Genomic DNA, 19,735 nt, shown 5'->3' on the forward strand with positions numbered 1-19,735 from the left:
TCCTAGTCATTAGAGAAGTGAAAACATACCTATTAGTATTTTAATTTGGTTTTTTACAAATGTGATAAATCTAAGTTTCCTCTTTCATTGTCTTAATTATATAATATTAACACAAATATAAGATTGACTTTGGATATACAAATGGAGAGTTTTTATCATATTTGTGTGGTTAAATACTATTTTAAAAGGTTAACCAAGCAAGCCAGATGATTTTTTGCTTCGGAATACGTTATTTTATTCCTCAGGACAGAAATACGATCGATTAATACAAATCTTTTCATTAAATCTCACATAATGATAGCGAGGAAAATTTACTATGGATATAAAATTTCTTCAACTAATTTTTTTATTTTATTTAAAATACTCTCATACAATTATTGATTTTCACAACTATTCTATCCTTCTTATCATTTGCCACTATGCATTTGAATAATATGTGGTAACTCCTATTTTATGCAGTCACCATTCGATACATTCATGTGGTTTTTCTGATAAACAACGCATAATATTCATCAATAAAATAAATTAAACAAATCTAAATTAATTTTTAACTTTGCTTTGCTTTGAAAATGCTATATTCTTTGCGAAAATGTTGGGTGAATCTAATTTATTAATGAATTGTTTAAAGAAGTAAACTATTCGCAATAAATGTAAATTTAAGGCTATAACAATTACTTTGCAAATGAATTTTTTTTCCAATCCTAGTTTACACATACCATTAATTAAAACTTGATATAAATACATAAACATATATATATATATATATATATATATATATATATATATATATATATATATATATATATATATGTATAAATACATACATATATATAAATATATATATATATATATATGTGTATGTATGTATGAATTTACCGTGTGAGTGTCCTTATAAATGTTGCCATTCTATTCTATTTGTGTTATATTGTGTCTGCCCATTATTGTGCCGCTCGTGTGAGTTTTTCCGTACAATCGTTATATAACATGTATATATATATATATATATATATATATATATATATATATATATATATATATATATATATATATATATATATAACATGTATATATATATAACATGTATATATATATATACACATGTTATATATATACATAAGGGGATAGGAACACATAAAAGACGATCACGGGGGAGGTGGGGAAGAGCCCTGGCTGCAGAATCAAGCAGATCACAAGTGTAAAAATATTTCCTTGACCGGAACTTGAACACCGGATCTTTTTACTTGCTATCCACTTGAGCAATCGAGGACTCGTCATGCACAATAAGATATGCTGGTCTAAATATCAGCTGTGTTCGTCCTTAGTGCGTGTTCCTATCCCTTTTCCTGATATTTATTTCCACGTGAATGAATATTTATTCGCCATATGGCGGGCTTTCGTGTTTGATGCAGATTTTCTTTGAATTTGATCGTATTTTTTATCCAGGCTTTCTCCCATGCATCCCAAATACTTGCGGCCTATTTCCAATGGGAAATTACTCAGAATTATGAGTTAAGCATCTATCACACTACATCTCCCCATTTACCTCAATGATTATCCTGCCCAATCTTTTACCCATTACTATTAATATTCCCTTCCACTGCTCTCCGTTCCCCTGTCTCTCGTCCGTATAAAAGTCAATTCCAAATATGTACTGGCTATAAACAACTGTTCGCTCTTCTTACGATCGACAACTATTACCAATTATAGCCTGCCTTAAGTATAATGTTTTGTATTACATTTATTCTTAATCAGACGTACTGATTTATTAATATGTCTACTCAAGTATAGTTTAATGTAAAACTAGTATAAATAATCAAGTCTACATATAAATGATTCAGGTGGCTGTAGGGATGACTGGTCGTGCATTGCAGTAGCCTGCCACGTAATGCGTTCATGTTATTGTTTCGAAAAAAAGAGTCGAGATTCTTTTCTATAGCCCGGATCTGAAATACTAGAATGCCTCGTGTTCAAACTAGCGTTAGCATGGTGGATGTGTCCTCTTTCCAAGTTCATGTGCGATCATGAAGCGTGAATTAAAAGGGTATTTCCGGAGAGATTGTCGAAGTGGGTCCCTGTTTAGCGCAAGTTCCACTCCAATGCTTCCATTTGAGCGTGGACCCAGTGCTTTCCAGTTAAAAAAGAGAATGTGCGATAAAGCTTATCTACTTATCTCAGAATCTCGATATTTGACTCGTACGTTTCAGGACACTTTGAACTCAAAATTCGCACATTATTTTATTTTCGGGCCCATTTCCATCGACAACGCAGAGGAATCCGGGAGGTTGTGAAAAATTCATTTACTTCCCATGCCACCAGCGTTTTTCGGAATTCCGGATTCGTTTCCAATCAGGATACCTGAGATTTTTGAATGCCGTTCGCGCAGCCAGCCTGTCAAAGGTTCCAAAACCCTTCCCCGGCGCTTATTGTCCCATGTTCTTTTCTTCTCACGCGTAAGGAAATTATAGTCTACACAATGTGGCCGACGGAGACGTCAAATGGATATGGCTCTCTTTACAATTTTAGACTCATGAGAAAATTATATAAGCCACCTTAAATTCCTCTAGGCAGTGTTTTTATCTAGATTTTAAATCCAACCATGAGAACCTTTGGCACATTTACTGGTAACGTAAAATAAAATTCCAGTATTTTAATTTCCTCGTCGGCTGTGTCAATAAAATAATCAATATCCGTGTATTTTTTCATAAAAACATATTTCTTAAGCACACACAGTTAAACACTAAGTATATCAAATAAATAAAAGTAAATATTTTTCACTACAGTGATTGAATAAATAAGGAAACGAACACTATCAATCTTAATGCATTAAACTCAAACACAAAATATAGTAACTTGCAGTTTGTTTTCTATATATCCTTCATTTTTATTTACGCTTACAAATTTTCGTATTTTATTTCTTTCACCGTTTTTTAACATGTTCAACTCGTACCTGCCCTCTGCAACCCATTACGGTAACAAATGTGATGTCCAAACACCATCGATGAAAACGAAGACCTGCCCTTAAAATCTCTGATTCAGTCGCAACGAGACGGAACACACTCCCCCTTTCTTTCCAACAGAAAAATAACATGAAAAACCGCATGCCTAACACTTTTCAAAAATCACTTAAGAGAAAGGTGATTGTTTCGCCGAGATTTAAAAAAAAGAGACTTGAAAAGCACAAAGAGCTCAGATCGTCCATTCTCGTATTCGATACTCGGCCCCCGAGGATGGATGCAGCAGCTGCCGCCTCTTCCTCCGCGTAGCAATCTGCCGCCTACATTCCTGCGGGATCTCTGGCGCAACCGCACGGAGAAATTCTTCACCCCCCAACTATCGCCGATGTTACCTCTCTGGATGAAGATTTTTCTGCCCCCAACCCATCCACATCCCACTCTTCGCAACACCAATGTCAACCCCACCTTCCCTAACGCCATACAGTTTTATTAGCCCCTGCTTCCGCGCCCGGACCCAAACCCGACCCTAACACCACACTGCATTTCACACACGCCCACACGGTGAATTTCCTCTCGTTCCACCAAAATATCCCATCCGTCTCACAAGCTGAAACCCTCCCTCCTCTGCACCCCATCCCATCCCCCAATCTTTCTCGACAAAGGCGTTCCAAAGAAAAGTATTCTCTTTTTTTCCACCTCGCGATAAGGGAGGAGGTTGGAGTACCAGCGGAGATTCTTGTGCCCTCACTCCCCCCTCCCCTCGAATTCTAGCACCGTGTGGGGAAGGGAGGGAACCTACCGAGAGGCTATCCCTGGGGTCCAAGAGGACACGGCAGGGCGGAGGAATTCCACGCGGAACGCCGATGTATAACCGATCTGCCTCACCACAAAGCCCTGGGCGGAACGCACGCCTCTTGAAGCGATCCAAGGTTAGGCATGCATGAACCTATGCAGACGCGAGGCCGGACATACCACGAGCATGCGCGAAAGCGATATATGGAGGCGCAAACCAAGTGGAGGTAGTCCTTTCCTCCCCCCCTTACCCAGCCTCGCACCATGGGAACACACCCTCTCTCGAGCAGGTTCTTGGCCCCAGATCCTTTCTCCCTCTGAAGTGGACAGGGTTTTTCCCTTCTCGCTTAGCGACTTCTCTGCCACGATTCTGGAAATCCTAAGATGGCATATTAATGTGCAAAACTTACAGAAATACGTACGGGCACTAGCATATCTTTCGTTATATATATATATATGTATATATATATCCGCAGATTTCAGTTAAATTTACATTTCCTCGATAACTCGAGGGGTTAGAGCATCGGCCAGGCTAGTCGAAAGATCCATGGTTCAAGTCCCTGCCAGGGAAATGTTTTTGCACTCCTAATCTGTTCGATTCCTCCTTTCAATCCTCTTCTGTGTTGGTCTTTTACGTGTGTTTCTATCCCTTTTCCATGTATCTACAGGATAGACATTTCGAGGTTGGAAACTTTTCAGACCACCACCAAGCGGCCTGAAAAGTTTCCAACCTCGAAAATTTCTGAAAAAAGATCTGGTATCTTTGTTAGGTCGGAAACTTTTCAGACCTCCCTATTTATAGATATGTGTATATATATATATATATATTAATATGTATATGTATATATGTACACACATATATAGACATGTATATATATATATATATATATATATATATATATTAATATATATATGTATATATGTACACACATATATAGACATGTATATATACATATATATATATATATATATATATATATATACACACACATATATAGACATGTATATACGTACATACATACATATTATACATGTACCCATACAATTAAAACGAAGGAGCTAGATGGAGTTATCCAACAAAAATATAGAATAGCACAGAATAAAGGACACTCGAACGTATTTAGAAATTTTCGGAAACAGTACCATATTCCTGTGAACTGTGGAGAGCTCCTACAAACCGTATGGAAGGAAATTTTGTGTTCATATGCGATATTAAATTAAGATAATTTTCCTTTAAGTTTTTAGCGCTAGACTAATTTCATTTCTTTCTGAGCCAAAATTATCATTAAATGTCAAAAATTAATTAATTCGCAGACATTCTATTTACACCTGAAGTATTCAAGTTTGAAAAACTCATGATTGCTTAAAAATATGCCTCAAGGAATCAAGAAATGCTCCTCTTTCTTTGCCCGACATTATTTTTTTCTTCATTTCTTCATAACTCCTGCCTGTCTTCTACCTCCACTTCGCTTTCCCAACGTTTTTCCCTCTATCACCGCATTCAATATACCACTACCTTTCAATATTTCCTCCATCAACTTCTATGCGTTTTTCGGATTTCCCCCAGTAACTTCCCCTTTTCCCTCACGCTATTTAAAACTTCAATGTTTGTCTTCCTCTCTGTTGAACTCATTTGTTTCCATTTTCTTCCACAAATAAACTTCAAAAGCACTCATTTTTTTATCTCAAAGGCCAGGTCTTGCATCCATAAAGTATTTTAGTCCATATTTGAGTCTTTCCCAATCTTTTCTTCAGCTCTTTACTCCCTTTACCCGTATTCAGCTCTCTTCTTCTGGAAACTCTCTGTTTTGCTAGCGCAATTCTCTTCTTAATTCCACTGAATTTCTAGGCACCTCTTCTTCTCATATATATATACGAGGGTCATCCGGAAAGTAGTACCCGTTCGTGAAATAAAGACACAAAAGTAAATATTAACAAACATAAAAAATTTTATTTGAAAGAGGATACTTTAAACTACTTCTCAACATAATCTCCAAGCAAATTAAGGCATTTGTCATAACGTGTGACAAGTTTCTGTATTCCTGCTGCATAGTCCTTCGCCGCCAGCTCATTGAGATACGCGAGGGACCCATCTTGCACAAATTTTTGCATAATGCAGATGGTGTTTAACAATTTCATGAACAATTGTTCGAGAAACATTGGGAAAATGCTCACAGATGTCATCAATTGTGACGCGCCGATCGTTCCTCACGAATTCGTCAACTGAGCTCACCAGTTGGTCTGTATCGTAATGACAGACGGTCTCTCCGAACGCTCATCGTCGTGTGTGTTCCCCCTCCCCATGTTGAAGTTGCGACACCACCGCCGAACAGACGACTCGTCCATTACATTGTCTCCATACACCTCCTTTAATTGGCGATGAATATCACATGGGCGAACGTTTCTTGCATTGAGGAATTTAATCACTGCCCTCACTTCACAACTGGCGGCGTTCTCAATTTTTTTAAACATTGTAAACAATCACAGAAACAACACAGGCAATGCTAGCGTCACGCAACTTGGCTCAGAGAAGGCAGACAAGCCACTGAAGCTATCTGACCTCGTCCAGCGGCTACTCGCGTCGTCAGCACTTCATGGGGCACGAACGGGTACTACTTTCCGGATGACCCTCGTATTTCCCAAATACATGCACTAGTTAGTTCCCTCTTAATAATTTCCTAGCTTTCCGACCTATCGAGAGTCTCATTACTCTTTCTTTATCTTCAAGTTAGTAGTGGTAACATTTTTCCTCTCGTCTGTGGTTCTTTCATTTTGTCTTTCAAAATTGCCTCATATGCTGCTTAAACAATGACAGAAGACGTCGATATGATATGAAGATAATAAATTCAGCCCTTTCCGTCCCGTATTTTTTTTCTAGAGAAGAGACCTGATCGCCCAGAAAATGCCTACTTCTCGAATCACTCAGCCTTTACTCAAACCTCTCAGCTGCGCCTTTTAACCTATCTGATGCGACCACTTCTCAGATACCGCCGAAGCCCCTTTCATAATTCGAGTATCTCTCACGAGCTCCTAAAGACACTGCTGCCCTTCTTTATCCGTGCCTTCACCAACCCTCAAAGGATAACCGCGAAACACTCTCTTCCTCCTTTTCACATATATTTCCCCTTCCCTTTAAGTTAAACTCCGTTCTCTGTCTCAGGGCCACACCGCATTCTTTTTCTTTCATAAATACTCCAGGAGTTTTATTCGCTTTCCTTTGGCAGGGAAACTTTTTTATATATATTTGCTCATTAGCAGAGTGGGAAAAGGGTAACATTTGCGTCCCATAAAGATAGTTTAAAGGACCCACGGATCCATGGTCTTTAAAGTCATGTTCTTTTTCCATTACTTCCCCGGAGATATTATTTTAATGAGAATTTATCGGACGAGAAAAATTTCACCACAATAACTCCATTCGCACGGTGTGCATCGTTTTGTCTCGTAATCGATGCTCGCTCACATTCATTTCTTAAGGGAAAGTTTAGATTTCGTCTCGAATAATTCCCTTGGAAGAGTGAATTTCCAACGAAAATATTTGAACTAAGTAATTTACACTCCCCACTCGCGGTTAACAGTTCTATTTCTATGCTCTCTTTAGTCAAGTTTTGACATGAAAATGCCTTAGTTCTGATTTAAGGGTAATTCCATGGATAGGTATGGGATAAATAACACAAGGGAGTAAGCAATACAATAATCTGAAACAAGCTATAAATTTGATTTTGTGTAGCTAAAAAAAGTACTGAAAAAAACCAAGAAGCACTTTTTTGATATTCCATCCTTTAATTTCCTCTCAAAAGATAATTTTTTTCTATCTCATACAATAACTGTGAGTTACAACAAAGAAAAGGCCATTTTTAGAATGGTTTATTTTTATTTGTTCACCGCAAATAAAGTTTCCCAATTCAGAGTGATTCTCTCAGTATCGCGCATGAGATTTATCTCAGCATCACGTAGAAGAAATTTTTTAGTGCATTGCAGAAGTATATTTCAATAATATTCAATCATCTGCATTTTTCATCTATCGCGTTCAATCTAAGTTGTTTCTTTCCTTATTTTCTTTTATGAAAACGATTTGTCGTCGCTATGAAAATTAGTTATACCTGAACACCCAAAGTGCGAAAATTCATCGAGTACAAACACCATTGAATTGATGCATAAATCTCAAGTTAGATCCACACGTTTTGTATCTTGCTCTGGGAGATTATTTGCACTTCTCCACGATCCATTTCGTACCCGCCCTTTTATTCACATCAGAATTGTCCCATATGCGTATCAATCAGCCAACTACTTGCTTTTCGGCCGTCTATTATGTGACTCGACCGTGTAATGTATAGCAGCATTAAACTGATTGATGGAGTTGCCTTTTCGCGCATGAGCAATTTACTTTAAATCCAATGAAGTCGAGGGAGAGTTACTTCGTAATAACTTCATTAATTTTACGAATTTATGATAAGTGCCGTGCCAATTATGAGTGTATCGTTTGAACACATATTCTCTATTCTGATTGTCGTCCAATTTTAAAAATAAATGATAACAGATAATATCTCTTATTTTCATCTAGTTTACTTTGTAATGAAATATCTAACGTACCAGAGGCTTGAATATTTACCGAGAAATTCTAAGTTTCCCCTTAAATTACCGATTAACCAGGCTACAAATGAAATATTATAATATCCTATTTCTATCTCATGAGCGGCATATTCAACTCTGCAATTCTGTGTTATTATTTTGATTGTGAACACGAGCACGGGTTTCGATCACCTCTAACCCCAAAAGGTGTGAAATGAACACTAAAAACTGACATTTCGTTTTTCTAAGTTTTTCCAAGTTTTATTTTGATGTAGTAAGGTGTAGGATAGATTAGTTGACTGAAAAAACAACTGTTACCATTTTAATTGTTTTACATATACAGAAAATGTATTCGATTTCAATTTTTTGGAATTTTCAAATATGAACATTCACACTTCTTCGTAAGGAGATAAACGGAATCATTCAAATTGACACCAGGCATAACAACAAATACAACGGTGACGCCGAGTTTCTCTCCATCTATTCTTCCCCCATTCCTAAACATCCTACGCATGCCAGGTCACCTGCTTCATATCTTTATAATGGTGCAAATCACCGTAGCTGTCGATCACATCTCATATTAAATAACTACTGCTCAAACATTTCATACTCAATCACTTATATTGAAAGCCATCCTAAGCGACGAAAATTCCCGAGTTAGCATGGAATATCTAATAAATAAAGTAACTGCTCTTGATTTGACGTGAACCACACATGGTATGCACTATTCGTACATGACGTAATTTATTTAGCTTAAACGATGACTCTTTTCTTTTCTGCTCCACTATGAATTCTTGAGTGCAATCAAGCACTTCACCAACGCCTTATTTCAGATTTATTTATTTCACCAACGCCTATTTCAGATATTCATAAATATAAGTTTTTACACTCTATTAATGAGCATTGAGAGCTGGTAGGCAACAAATGGTAAGAGAATTTCTCGACTTTTTGTTCAAGGAGGTAATTGAATGGTTTCAATAACAATATCATAATATTGAATAAATACGTAGTTAATTTATGTGCATACGATGAATGTATTCGTAATATCAATTATAGTACGATAATTGATTAAAATAAAATTTTCATGCCAAATTGAGAATTTATGCTCAGAACAGTTCTTATAGCAAATAACCGCTCATTTTTCACATCGTGTTACTGTGCCCTCGTGAAACGCAATTACTTGTACACTATTCATTGATTTGAAAATTATGTCTGTGGAAATATAGTTTATTGAATTAACTAAGAATTGACACACCATTAAATCTGTTAACTTCAGGACCAAAATGTAATTTTCAATATGCTAGGACGAATAATTAACACCCTTTATAAGTACTCCGACGCAGCAGAGATATTTAAAAGCTTTTAGCTGGAGATTGCAAAATTCAATTATGCTGAGTAAACCGCTCGTTATATATTCGCATGTAGGCAGTGTGGTACATCGATTTTAGAAACTAAAATAAGATAATTGAGGCACGCATGCAATTTCTGGGACGCCAGTTAATCGACCTCGGGGGAATGTAAAGTTATGCTGAAAACATTTATCATTGGCTGTATATCATAGATAAAATTATTAGTATGATTGTAAAACCTTTAATTTTTAAAAATGAATGTAATATGTAGATGAAGTATCAATTAATGTAGAATGTAGATGAAGTATCAATGGAAAGGCAAGTTTACCATTACAAAAGATCCTGTAAATACCATTTTTATTTCCTCTTCTTTTTGCATAAAGATAACCATGACGTCAGCACGCTATGAGTAATTATTAAGGGTGATTTTTTAATTTAAGACAAAATAACTCCTCCTTAGCAGTAATTCAATACATTGGTACAATTTCAAATGTCCTCTCTTATAAAATGTCCTCATGTTTAAGTTTTTTATAATAAATACTTTTGGGGGTATCCAATGTTTTCGTCATCATGTGAGGAAAATATGCATGATCTTTAACCAATACAACTGTTTCACTGTTTGGCGCTACTTTTGCTAACAATCGATTTTTTGTCATTACCCTCTAAGGGAAAAGTAATTATAAATCTATCGACTTTACCTTAGGATTAGCTCATTTTTAGTTCAACCCATGTATCATAAAAAGAATGTTTCCACGTGGGGAAATAAGTTGGTATTTCCTTGGCTGAAACCTTTCCGAAAGAGGTTGACCATATCAGACAACTTCAGCCTACATGAAAAAGCTAATTATCCATTCCGCTTATTATTTTCAGCGAGGTTATATGCACTGCATCCCTTAAGGTCACACAACTACATCAAAGGAAATAGCCCACTAGGTTATCTCGCGTTGATTTGACCCCGTTCTAAATACGTGTTCTGTGCTTGGGATCCTATGCAAAGGAATTTAATTTTATAATGAACGAGGATGCAGAACAAAGCTACCCATGAGTATGGCAAAAACCCATTATGAGTATATAAAATTCATCTCCTTACAATCACATATTTGGGTTGGGAGACAATGAAATTAAGACTTCAAACTTTTATGTAAATACAAGTATACTTTGAGTTGACTAAAATGTTTAAAATAATCATTGTTTAAAAATTATTTCTCTCGCACAATAAAATGGTGACTGAAGTTTAAATCATAGAGAGCAAAAATTTAAACATACTTTGAGTAAAATGATAAGGAAAAATATATTACTTTTAAAGCTATTGCCTTGGCAATTCGAGATGGGTGGATGAGTAAAATAAGGGCTTGTATCAAGGGGTATTACAATGCTAGGAATCAATTGAAAAAAGTGTATTATGGAGAATTCCATTGTTTTCATCATGTTCATAAGTTTTTGTTTCGTCCTCAACAGCAAAACAGCATGATTGTTTTGGAGCCTAATATAGAATTGTGTCTTCCAATATCACCAGTGGCTTCCATTTCCACATTAATCTTTAATTTTATGGCACGTTGTGCCTCACTGTGGTATATTATCCTGACGGTACACCACCCAGCTATTGTATGCAGGGTGGTGGGTTTAATTCCGGCTCATGCCTCCGGGCACCCTCAGCGTTTTCACCCAAACTGCGTGGTTTTCTAAGTTCCGGATTCGATACGGAAACCGCAAGAGGAACAAGGAAAGGAAATGATCCCCATTCGATGTCTTGCAAATTTCACACAAAATACAGTTTTGCACAGCTCAACCCTAACCTTTCTTTCATCATCCGACAGGTTACTCTTCGCCGATCAAGCCTTTTTCCACTAAAAATGAGTGCAGTAACTAACTGATAATCATAATATGACGTAGTGAATCGAACTATTAATAACATAACAGTACGCATTTTATTACTGCTAGTTAATATACTTGTTTTACTGTATTCATTAAAGATGCTGATTCATGGCAATTGTATGAGTATCTGTGCTTAAAAATATGTTAATATTTGATGTTTCTGCGCTAACTTTTCAAGTGAGTTTTTCTTCTTTGTACAATATATTAAGGCGACTAGATTTTTCCAAATAAATATGTTCTCTTTGTTTCTTGTTCAATCTCACGGATATATTCTCTGTCCTAAACAGATGGCACAGCGGCCTTCGAAGTTCTGCTCCGTGCGCCCAACTACGTGTTCGTCGGAGACTCCGCCACGCTCAAGTGCGAGCACGGCGTGAGCACGGCCCTGTTGCACAAGGTGGAGTGGCTCAAGGATGGTGACCATAAGCTGTTCCAGTTCGTGCGGGGAAGGAACCCACCGTACAGGAATTTCACGACGCCCGGAGCAACCCTCGACGTAAGTTTTATTCCTCTATCAGTTGCGGTAATGATACCTCGGTCGGACGATCATTGAGTGTTGAGGTTGGGATATTAAATCGATTTGAGCCATGGATAAAGTGCAATTTTAAGCGGAAACACTAGTAAATACGGAGGCCATAAAAATGTGCAAATATTTCGTTTGATGTTTCCTAAAAAGAAATAATAAAAGGGTAATTTGGGAAATGCCGTTCTAGTTTATGTCACCTCCCTACCTACGATATATTTAACATTTTTCCCTGGCATAAGGTTGTTTTTTCCAAACGTTGCCTGAATTAATATGTTAATTTGGTCTATCATTAATCTTTTTACTATTATTCGCAGGAGAGCACAAGACCACTGTGAACACGGTGCGCCCTCTTCAATGTCTATCATTTCGTTAAACGAAGTATCCTCTTACATAATCAAATAACATGCATTATTTTATATATATATATATATATATATATATATATATATATATATAATATATATAAAGGAGAGTGTTTGTTTGTATGTATGTAATTTGTTTACTTTTTTGCTGTCATAGAAACAGCATTTTTCCAACTATGCCAGCAGGATACTTTTGCAAGAACACTATTGTATTCAGAATTGCCGAGATATTATACGTGGAATACATCAAGGAAAGTCTTTTGTAGAAGAAAAATGGGCAACTTTGATCCTGAGAATAATATTTATTCATGTGACGCATTGGGCCGAGTCTACACAGTCCATCCTAACAACGCCGAATGTTATTTTTTAAGAATGCTTCTACATACCATTAGAGGACCTCACTCATTTGCAGAATTAAGAACGGTAAACGGAGAAATATGTGAGACATTCAGAGAAGCTTGCCAGAATTTAGCGTTGCTAGAAGGAGATCAACACTGGGATGACTCATTGCGAGAGGCCAGTTTGATTTCTCTTCCAGGACAAATCCGAATTTTGTTTGCCATCATAATAACCTCCTGTAATCCATCTAACCCAAAAACATTATGGGAAATATATAAAGAATCAATGAGTGAGGATATACTGGCTAAAGTTCGAAGTGAAAATCCTACATTGGATATTACGTTTAACTCCGACATTTTTAATAAAACTTTGATCATTTTGGAGGAAAAGTGTATCACCATGGTTAACAAGACTTTAGTGGAACTCGGTCTTTTTGCACCTGTACAAGATCAACAGGGTGTATTTTATCCAGATTATATACGTGAAACTAGCTGCAATGTCTTAGACTTAGAAGCATACATCGCGGATAAAAAGCCACTTCTTAATGAAGATCAGAAATTCGCGTACGAAACAATAATGGATCAACTAGATAAACAAGAAGGAGGTATCATTTTTCTTGATGCTGCTGGTGGCACGGGAAAAACATTTTTAATTAATTTAGTTCTCGCTGAAATCAGGGTTCATGGAGAAATTGCTCTAGCCGTTGCATCTTCAGGTATTGCAGCGGCATTAATGGAAGGAGGAAGAACAGCCCACTCTGCCCTTAAGTTGCCACTTAATATTTCCTGACAAGAAAATCCCACATGTCATATAAATAAAACAAGCGGGCAGGCACAAGTTCTTATAGAATGTAAATTGATAGTATGGGATGAGTGTACGATGGCTCATAAAAAATCTCTTGAGGCCCTCAACGCAACACTTCAAGATCTTAGAGGAAATATTGGCAAACAAAATTCGGATTTGTCCTGGAAGAGAAATCAAACTGGCCTCTCGCAATGAGTCATCCCAGTGTTGATCTCCTTCTAGCAACGCTAAATTCTGGCAAGCTTCTCTGAATGTCTCACATATTTCTCCGTTTACCGTTCTTAATTCTGCAAATGAGTGAGGTCCTCTAATGGTATGTAGAAGCATTCTTAAAAAATAACATTCGGCGTTGTTAGGATGGACTGTGTAGACTCGGCCCAATGCGTCACATGAATAAATATTATTCTCAGGATCAAAGTTGCCCATTTTTCTTCTACAAAAGACTTTCCTTGATGTATTCCACGTATAATATCTCGGCAATTCTGAATACAATAGTGCTCTTGCAAAAGTATCCTGCTGGCATAGTTGGAAAAATGCTGTTTCTATGACAGCAAAAAAGTAAACAAATTACATACATACAAACAAACACTCTCCTTTATATATATAGACTAGCTGAATACCCGGCTTTGCACGGGTTAGGGAGAAACAATAATATAAATAAACTACATAAATAAAAACAACAAATTATAAAGTACAATAATACACTACTTCATACAAATTTAAGAATCTTTTTTATTTAACACCTGTTTATAAACTACATTTTTTGTTTCATATCCAGGAGAAAGAATATATAAATTTTTAGGCGAACCTACTCTGGAGCAAGCAACAGAAAGTTGCCCGTGGCTAAAACATGGCGATCTTAGATCAACACCACAAAACTTTAAAGACTGTCCCTGTGATTTATTAATGGTAATTGAAAAAGCTAGCCGGACTGGAAACTGTAATCTTTTAAATTTGAAGGGAAGATCAGTTGGGATTAGATGTATCCGTAGAATAAAAATTATTTCACCTTTTCCTTTTCCAGTTAAAATGACTGCCTGGATTATATTTTTCATTAATTTTGTCACACACAATCGTGTCCCATTGCAGAGTTTTGGTGGATCTAAATTTCGCAATAAAATGATTGGAGATCCTACTTTAAGTATAAGGCGATGTTGTGGAAATCCAGCTGGATCAAGTCAATTTAGGAATTCCGTTGGATAATTGACGGCTTCGTCAGCATCCACCACGGTATCAACCGATTTATATTCTATCACGTCTCCTGGCAGCATGGCTAGTATCTCCTTGTTAATTTCATTAACATCATCGTTCTTAGGAGCAAGAATGGCTCTTTCTCGCAACCATTCCAATTTTTTATAATTTAAATAACGTTGGGATAGACTGCTTGTATCATATGGCGGACAGTTTTCACCGATACACATAAATCTGATGACAATTTTATCATACCAGATGCTTCAATAACTAATCTATCTTCTCCAATCTCCAAAAGTTTATTTGCAAAATTTTGAGCATTCCCATCTCTTAAGAGGATTCGCATGTTTTGTTTAAGGCTAATTTCTTGGGCATGATTCCATAGAACAGAATGTTTTAAACAGGCATACATTTCATCGGCTGGAGTCGATTTTGGAATGACAGGTAGAGTTTGACGGAAGTTTCCACACAGGAGTACCAGAGCTCCTCCCATTAAACTGCAGTTTCCTCTAAGATCTTGAAGTGCTGCGTTGAGGGCCTCAAGAGATTTTTTATGAGCAATCGTACACTCATCCCATACTATCAATTTACATTCAATAAGAACTTGTGCCTGGCCGCTTGTTTTATTTATATGAAATGTGGGATTTTCTTGTCGGGAAATATTAAGTGGCAACTTAAGGGCAGAGTGGGCTGTTCTTCCTCCTTCCATTAATGTCGCTGCAATACCTGAAGATGCAACGGATAGAGCAATTTCTCCATGAACCCTGATTTCAGCGAGAACTAAATTAATTAAAAATGTTTTTCCCGTGCCACCGGCAGCATCAAGAAAAATGATACCTCCTTCTTGTTTATCTACTTGATCCATTATTGTTTCGTACGCGAATTTCTGATCTTCATTAAGAAGTGGCTTTTTAGCCGCGATGTATGCTTCTGAGTCTAAGACATTGTAGCTAGTTTCACGTATGTAATCTGGATAAAATACACCCTGTTGATCTTGTACAGGTGCAAAAAGATCGAGTTCCACTAAAGTCTTGTTAACCATGGTGATACACTTTTCCTCCAAAATAATCAGTTTTATTAAAAATGTCGGAGTTAAACGTAATATCCAATGTAGGATTTTCACTTCGAACTTTGGCCAGTATATCCTCGCTCATTGATTCTTTATATTTTTCCCATATTGTTTTTGGGTTGGATAAAGCCGGGTATTCAGCTAGTATATATATATATATATATATATATATATATATATATATATATATATTTATATATAAGTATATACATAATATTAAGTTAAAAACTCCAAATAAGGTGTAATACCATGACGCTTGTAGAACTAATATAAATACGCAGCATTTATTCCAAATAAATTACAAAATTTTTGCAACACAATAAATGTAAATGTGTCTGTTAAATGTAATGCAGGTCGTCCTTTGTCACTCTCCGCCATCCGTTTGCATGTCGGATTCAGGAGTAGCACGAAGATGTGAGCCTCGCCCGGTAGTAAACTGTCTAGAGTCAGCTATATAACAAGTGGAAGGGTCGATCCGAAATATTTTTATCCCAATCTCTCTGTATGGCCATGTTATCGGGGAAGTGTTCTTTGTTATGTTCTCCTCGGTTGGTGGGCGATAAAACGATAAATCGATGAATCGGCGTATATCTCCGAAGCAGTCGTATCCTGTATTCCAGGGGATACAATAAAACCTTGTACGACCACTTATTCCCAAGGAGTCATCAAACCCATGCGCTAAAACTACCCCTCCCCCGTCTCCAGTGTTTCTCATTTTGGAATCTGAAAAATTATTTTTCCACACAAGTGCATCCGAGTTACGGAAAATAAGAAAACGGATGGAGCGGTAGTCATAGAGAAAAAGCATTTATCACCACCACAAGGTACACTCTACGGGCTGTGCTAATATTTGAGAATACTAGGTAGAAGGTTTTGCCATTCGATGGTGTCATTGGATTACATAGTCAATTTTTATTTCACTTTCTTTGCAATACTCAATTATTGCTGCTGTGATTACTTATAATCAAGTCAACTATCTGTTTTTTTTTAATTGGTAGTATAAAATAATCTCATATGTTGTTACTTTATTAATAGTACAAGAATGAAATTATGTAATATACATTAATAATAATATTAAATAATTTCCAGGTGCTCAATTTTATGAAGATTTTTTAAAAATTTTAATTGAAAAAATGTATGTTTTAAAAAATTTATCGAACAAAAGTTATATTGTTAGCTCAATTTTTAATAATATATTTTATATAAATTTTCACAACTATGATAATTGGTAGTATAAAATAATTTCATACGTTGTTCCTTTATCAATAGTAAAAGAGTGAAATTATGTAAAATACATTGATAATAATATTAAATAATTTCCAGGTGCTCAATTTTATGAAGATTTTTTAAAAATTTTAATTTAAAAAAATGTATGTTTTAAAAAATTTATCCAACAAAAGTTATATTGTTAGCTCAATTTTTAATAATATATTTAATATAAATTTTCACAACTATGATATCTCTGCTCTTTTATTCTGCATTTCCGGTTTGTTTACATGGCCACCAGCTTCAATCAATGTTTACAGAGATACATTTGACCTGTATTAACTTAGCTCTTAAATAAAGAAAAAAATATTTTTGCATAAAATGAAAAGTTCAGCATGGAAATTCTTGACGTTTATACACTTAATCAGTAAGCTCCATCATCATTCAAACATTAAGCATGTCTACGAGTCATTTGAGCTAATATAAATTTTAACCATTTCAATGCTGGTCAAAACACTTTGAAAACGATCCCTTTGAGTAAAACTTGTTTTTTGGAGAATGTTTTTAACGCAAAACGCTTTTTACAAGTGATCATCTTTATTTGCAAAATTATGCATGGGAAAAAAATTCTCATATTTTTAAGTATGGGAATCCTTTTAGAAGTTTTTCCTATTTTGGAAATTCAACGCTGCCGCTCTGATTCAACGCTCTCTCCCAGAGATGTTTATTTCGGCTAACATAGAAATAATATTTTTTTTCCACACGGGGATGGGTTTCTGTTAAAGAAAACATAACCAGTAAATTCACGTTTCCCTAACGCAGTCCTTTAAAATAAAAGTTGGAGGAACCGAAATGAATTCCAGGACATAAAAGGGCCTTTTGAAAGGAAAAACTCTCATCTAGTCCTGACGTTGCAAAAGTCTGGAACTGAGGGATCTTATCTTGTCGTTGCTGGCAAGAGAACACATTTTGCACCCATTGAGCCCATCCCTAAGTTACACACGGCAATTTTCGGATGTTTTACCCTCTCACAACCTTTGTTAGGACCCGTAAGGCATAAATCCTCTTTCCCCGACCCCCCCTCAACTCGACGTGTTTTTAGACGCAAAAATTAATATATTAAGCAAGCAACTGTTTCAAATGAAAAGAACATTTAGGTTTGACTAAAGTTTTTTCGCCGCGATTATCCAACGAGATCTTCAATTAATGTTTCTACTGCAAAAAGTACATAAAATTCAATGTTTTTTAAAATAAATCCAGTGATATGAAGAAAATAACGTTTCAAAAAATCTCTGAACAGGTAGGCAAATGCTTAAGTAAAAAGTTTCATCAGTGAACATTCTCTTTATTTTTTTATTTGATCAATGATAATGACAATAAAACTTAAAACATTTAAATGGCTAAACTATTGCAATAATAAACTTTGAGTAAAAGCATTCCCCACACCTTCCCCCCACCCCCAGATTCCACGTTTCTCTCAGAAAAATTTCAGTCTTAGTTGAAGAAGGCCGAAAGCTCAAACAAAGTACAATGGGAGTGTCCTCTATGGGTTATGCGCTACCCGTTTTATTTTGTGTTTTATTATGCCGATATATATGTATATATATATATATATATATATATATATATATATATATATGGGCTGACACAATATAATACAAATAGAATAGAATAGCAACATTTAAAAGGACACTCATACGGTAAATTGCTCGAACTTTCGGCCCTCTCAGAGGCCTTCTTCAAGTGAGACTCTCACTCTCACTGGGAGTCTCACTTTAAGAAGGCCTCTGAGAGGGCCGAAAGTTCGAGCAATTTACCGTGTGAGTGTCCTTTTAAATGTTGTTATTCTATTATATTTGTGTTACATTGTGTCAGCCCATTTTTGTACCGCTCGTGTGAGTTTTTCCGTACAATCGTGATATATATATATATATATATATATATATATATATATATATATATATATATATATATATATATATACAACATAGAATTCGTAATTTGGTCAGGTTTTTAATTGACTTTCTCTTTCTCTCCCACATCTCTCTCCCCTCAGTGGAGCCGCACTAACGAGCACGGAATTCACTTGACCGGACTGTCCCTCGAGGCGAGCGGCATTTACTCATGCGAGGTCTCGATGGAGACGCCTATCTACACGAAGCCGTCAAACGACGAGCGACTCGTCGTCATTCGTAAGTACAAAGTCTTCCATCAAAACCCACCATTGAATTCCGAAACGTTCCTCCCCTCTCCACACATTAAAGGCGTCTCCTCTCATTTTGCGAGCACGCGATTCTCCCCGTGTCGCAGTCAATTTGGGAATCGCTGCCGTAGTAGTCTAACTCACTGAGAGGATAGATGGGCGTGGGAAAGCACGCTGCGCGAAGTGTATTAACTTTTCGCAAAAAAACGTCCTTGCTCTTTTGCATAAAAGGGATATCATTATGCATGCTCAGTAGAAGGAAGAGTTCTGGAAGAATCGAGCGCGTCACCAAGGAGAGGAAAGAGTCTAAGTCTCCGAAATTTGAATTATTCACCACGTTGATGTTTTTGATCTGCTGGGTATCCTTTTTATAGGAAAACGACAAAAATAAAATTTCAAAGCTAAATGAGTGTTCTTACTCTGACAACACCATGACAACGAGAGGTTTAGGTGTCATTAGAAGAGGGATATTTTTCTCAGTATTTATTTTGCTCCA

The 19,735-nt window shown here is 36.3% G+C and overlaps 1 protein-coding gene across 1 annotated transcript in view; it reads left to right on the forward strand.

The window, feature by feature from the left end:
- Positions 1-19,735, forward strand: part of LOC139700275 (uncharacterized) — a gene marked incomplete at its 3' end in the record, with an annotated part of 566,019 nt that overhangs the window by 324,581 nt on the left and 221,703 nt on the right. The window contains exons 2-3 of the mRNA XM_071598911.1: positions 11,827-12,035; positions 19,093-19,228. Of these exons, the coding sequence (XP_071455012.1) occupies positions 11,827-12,035; positions 19,093-19,228 (345 nt within the window). The remainder of the gene's footprint in view (positions 1-11,826; positions 12,036-19,092; positions 19,229-19,735) is intronic.

Source organism: Hetaerina americana, unplaced genomic scaffold (assembly GCF_022747635.1).
Source record: "Hetaerina americana unplaced genomic scaffold, ioHetAmer1.1.p SCAF_10, whole genome shotgun sequence".
NCBI lineage: Eukaryota > Metazoa > Arthropoda > Insecta > Odonata > Calopterygidae > Hetaerina > Hetaerina americana.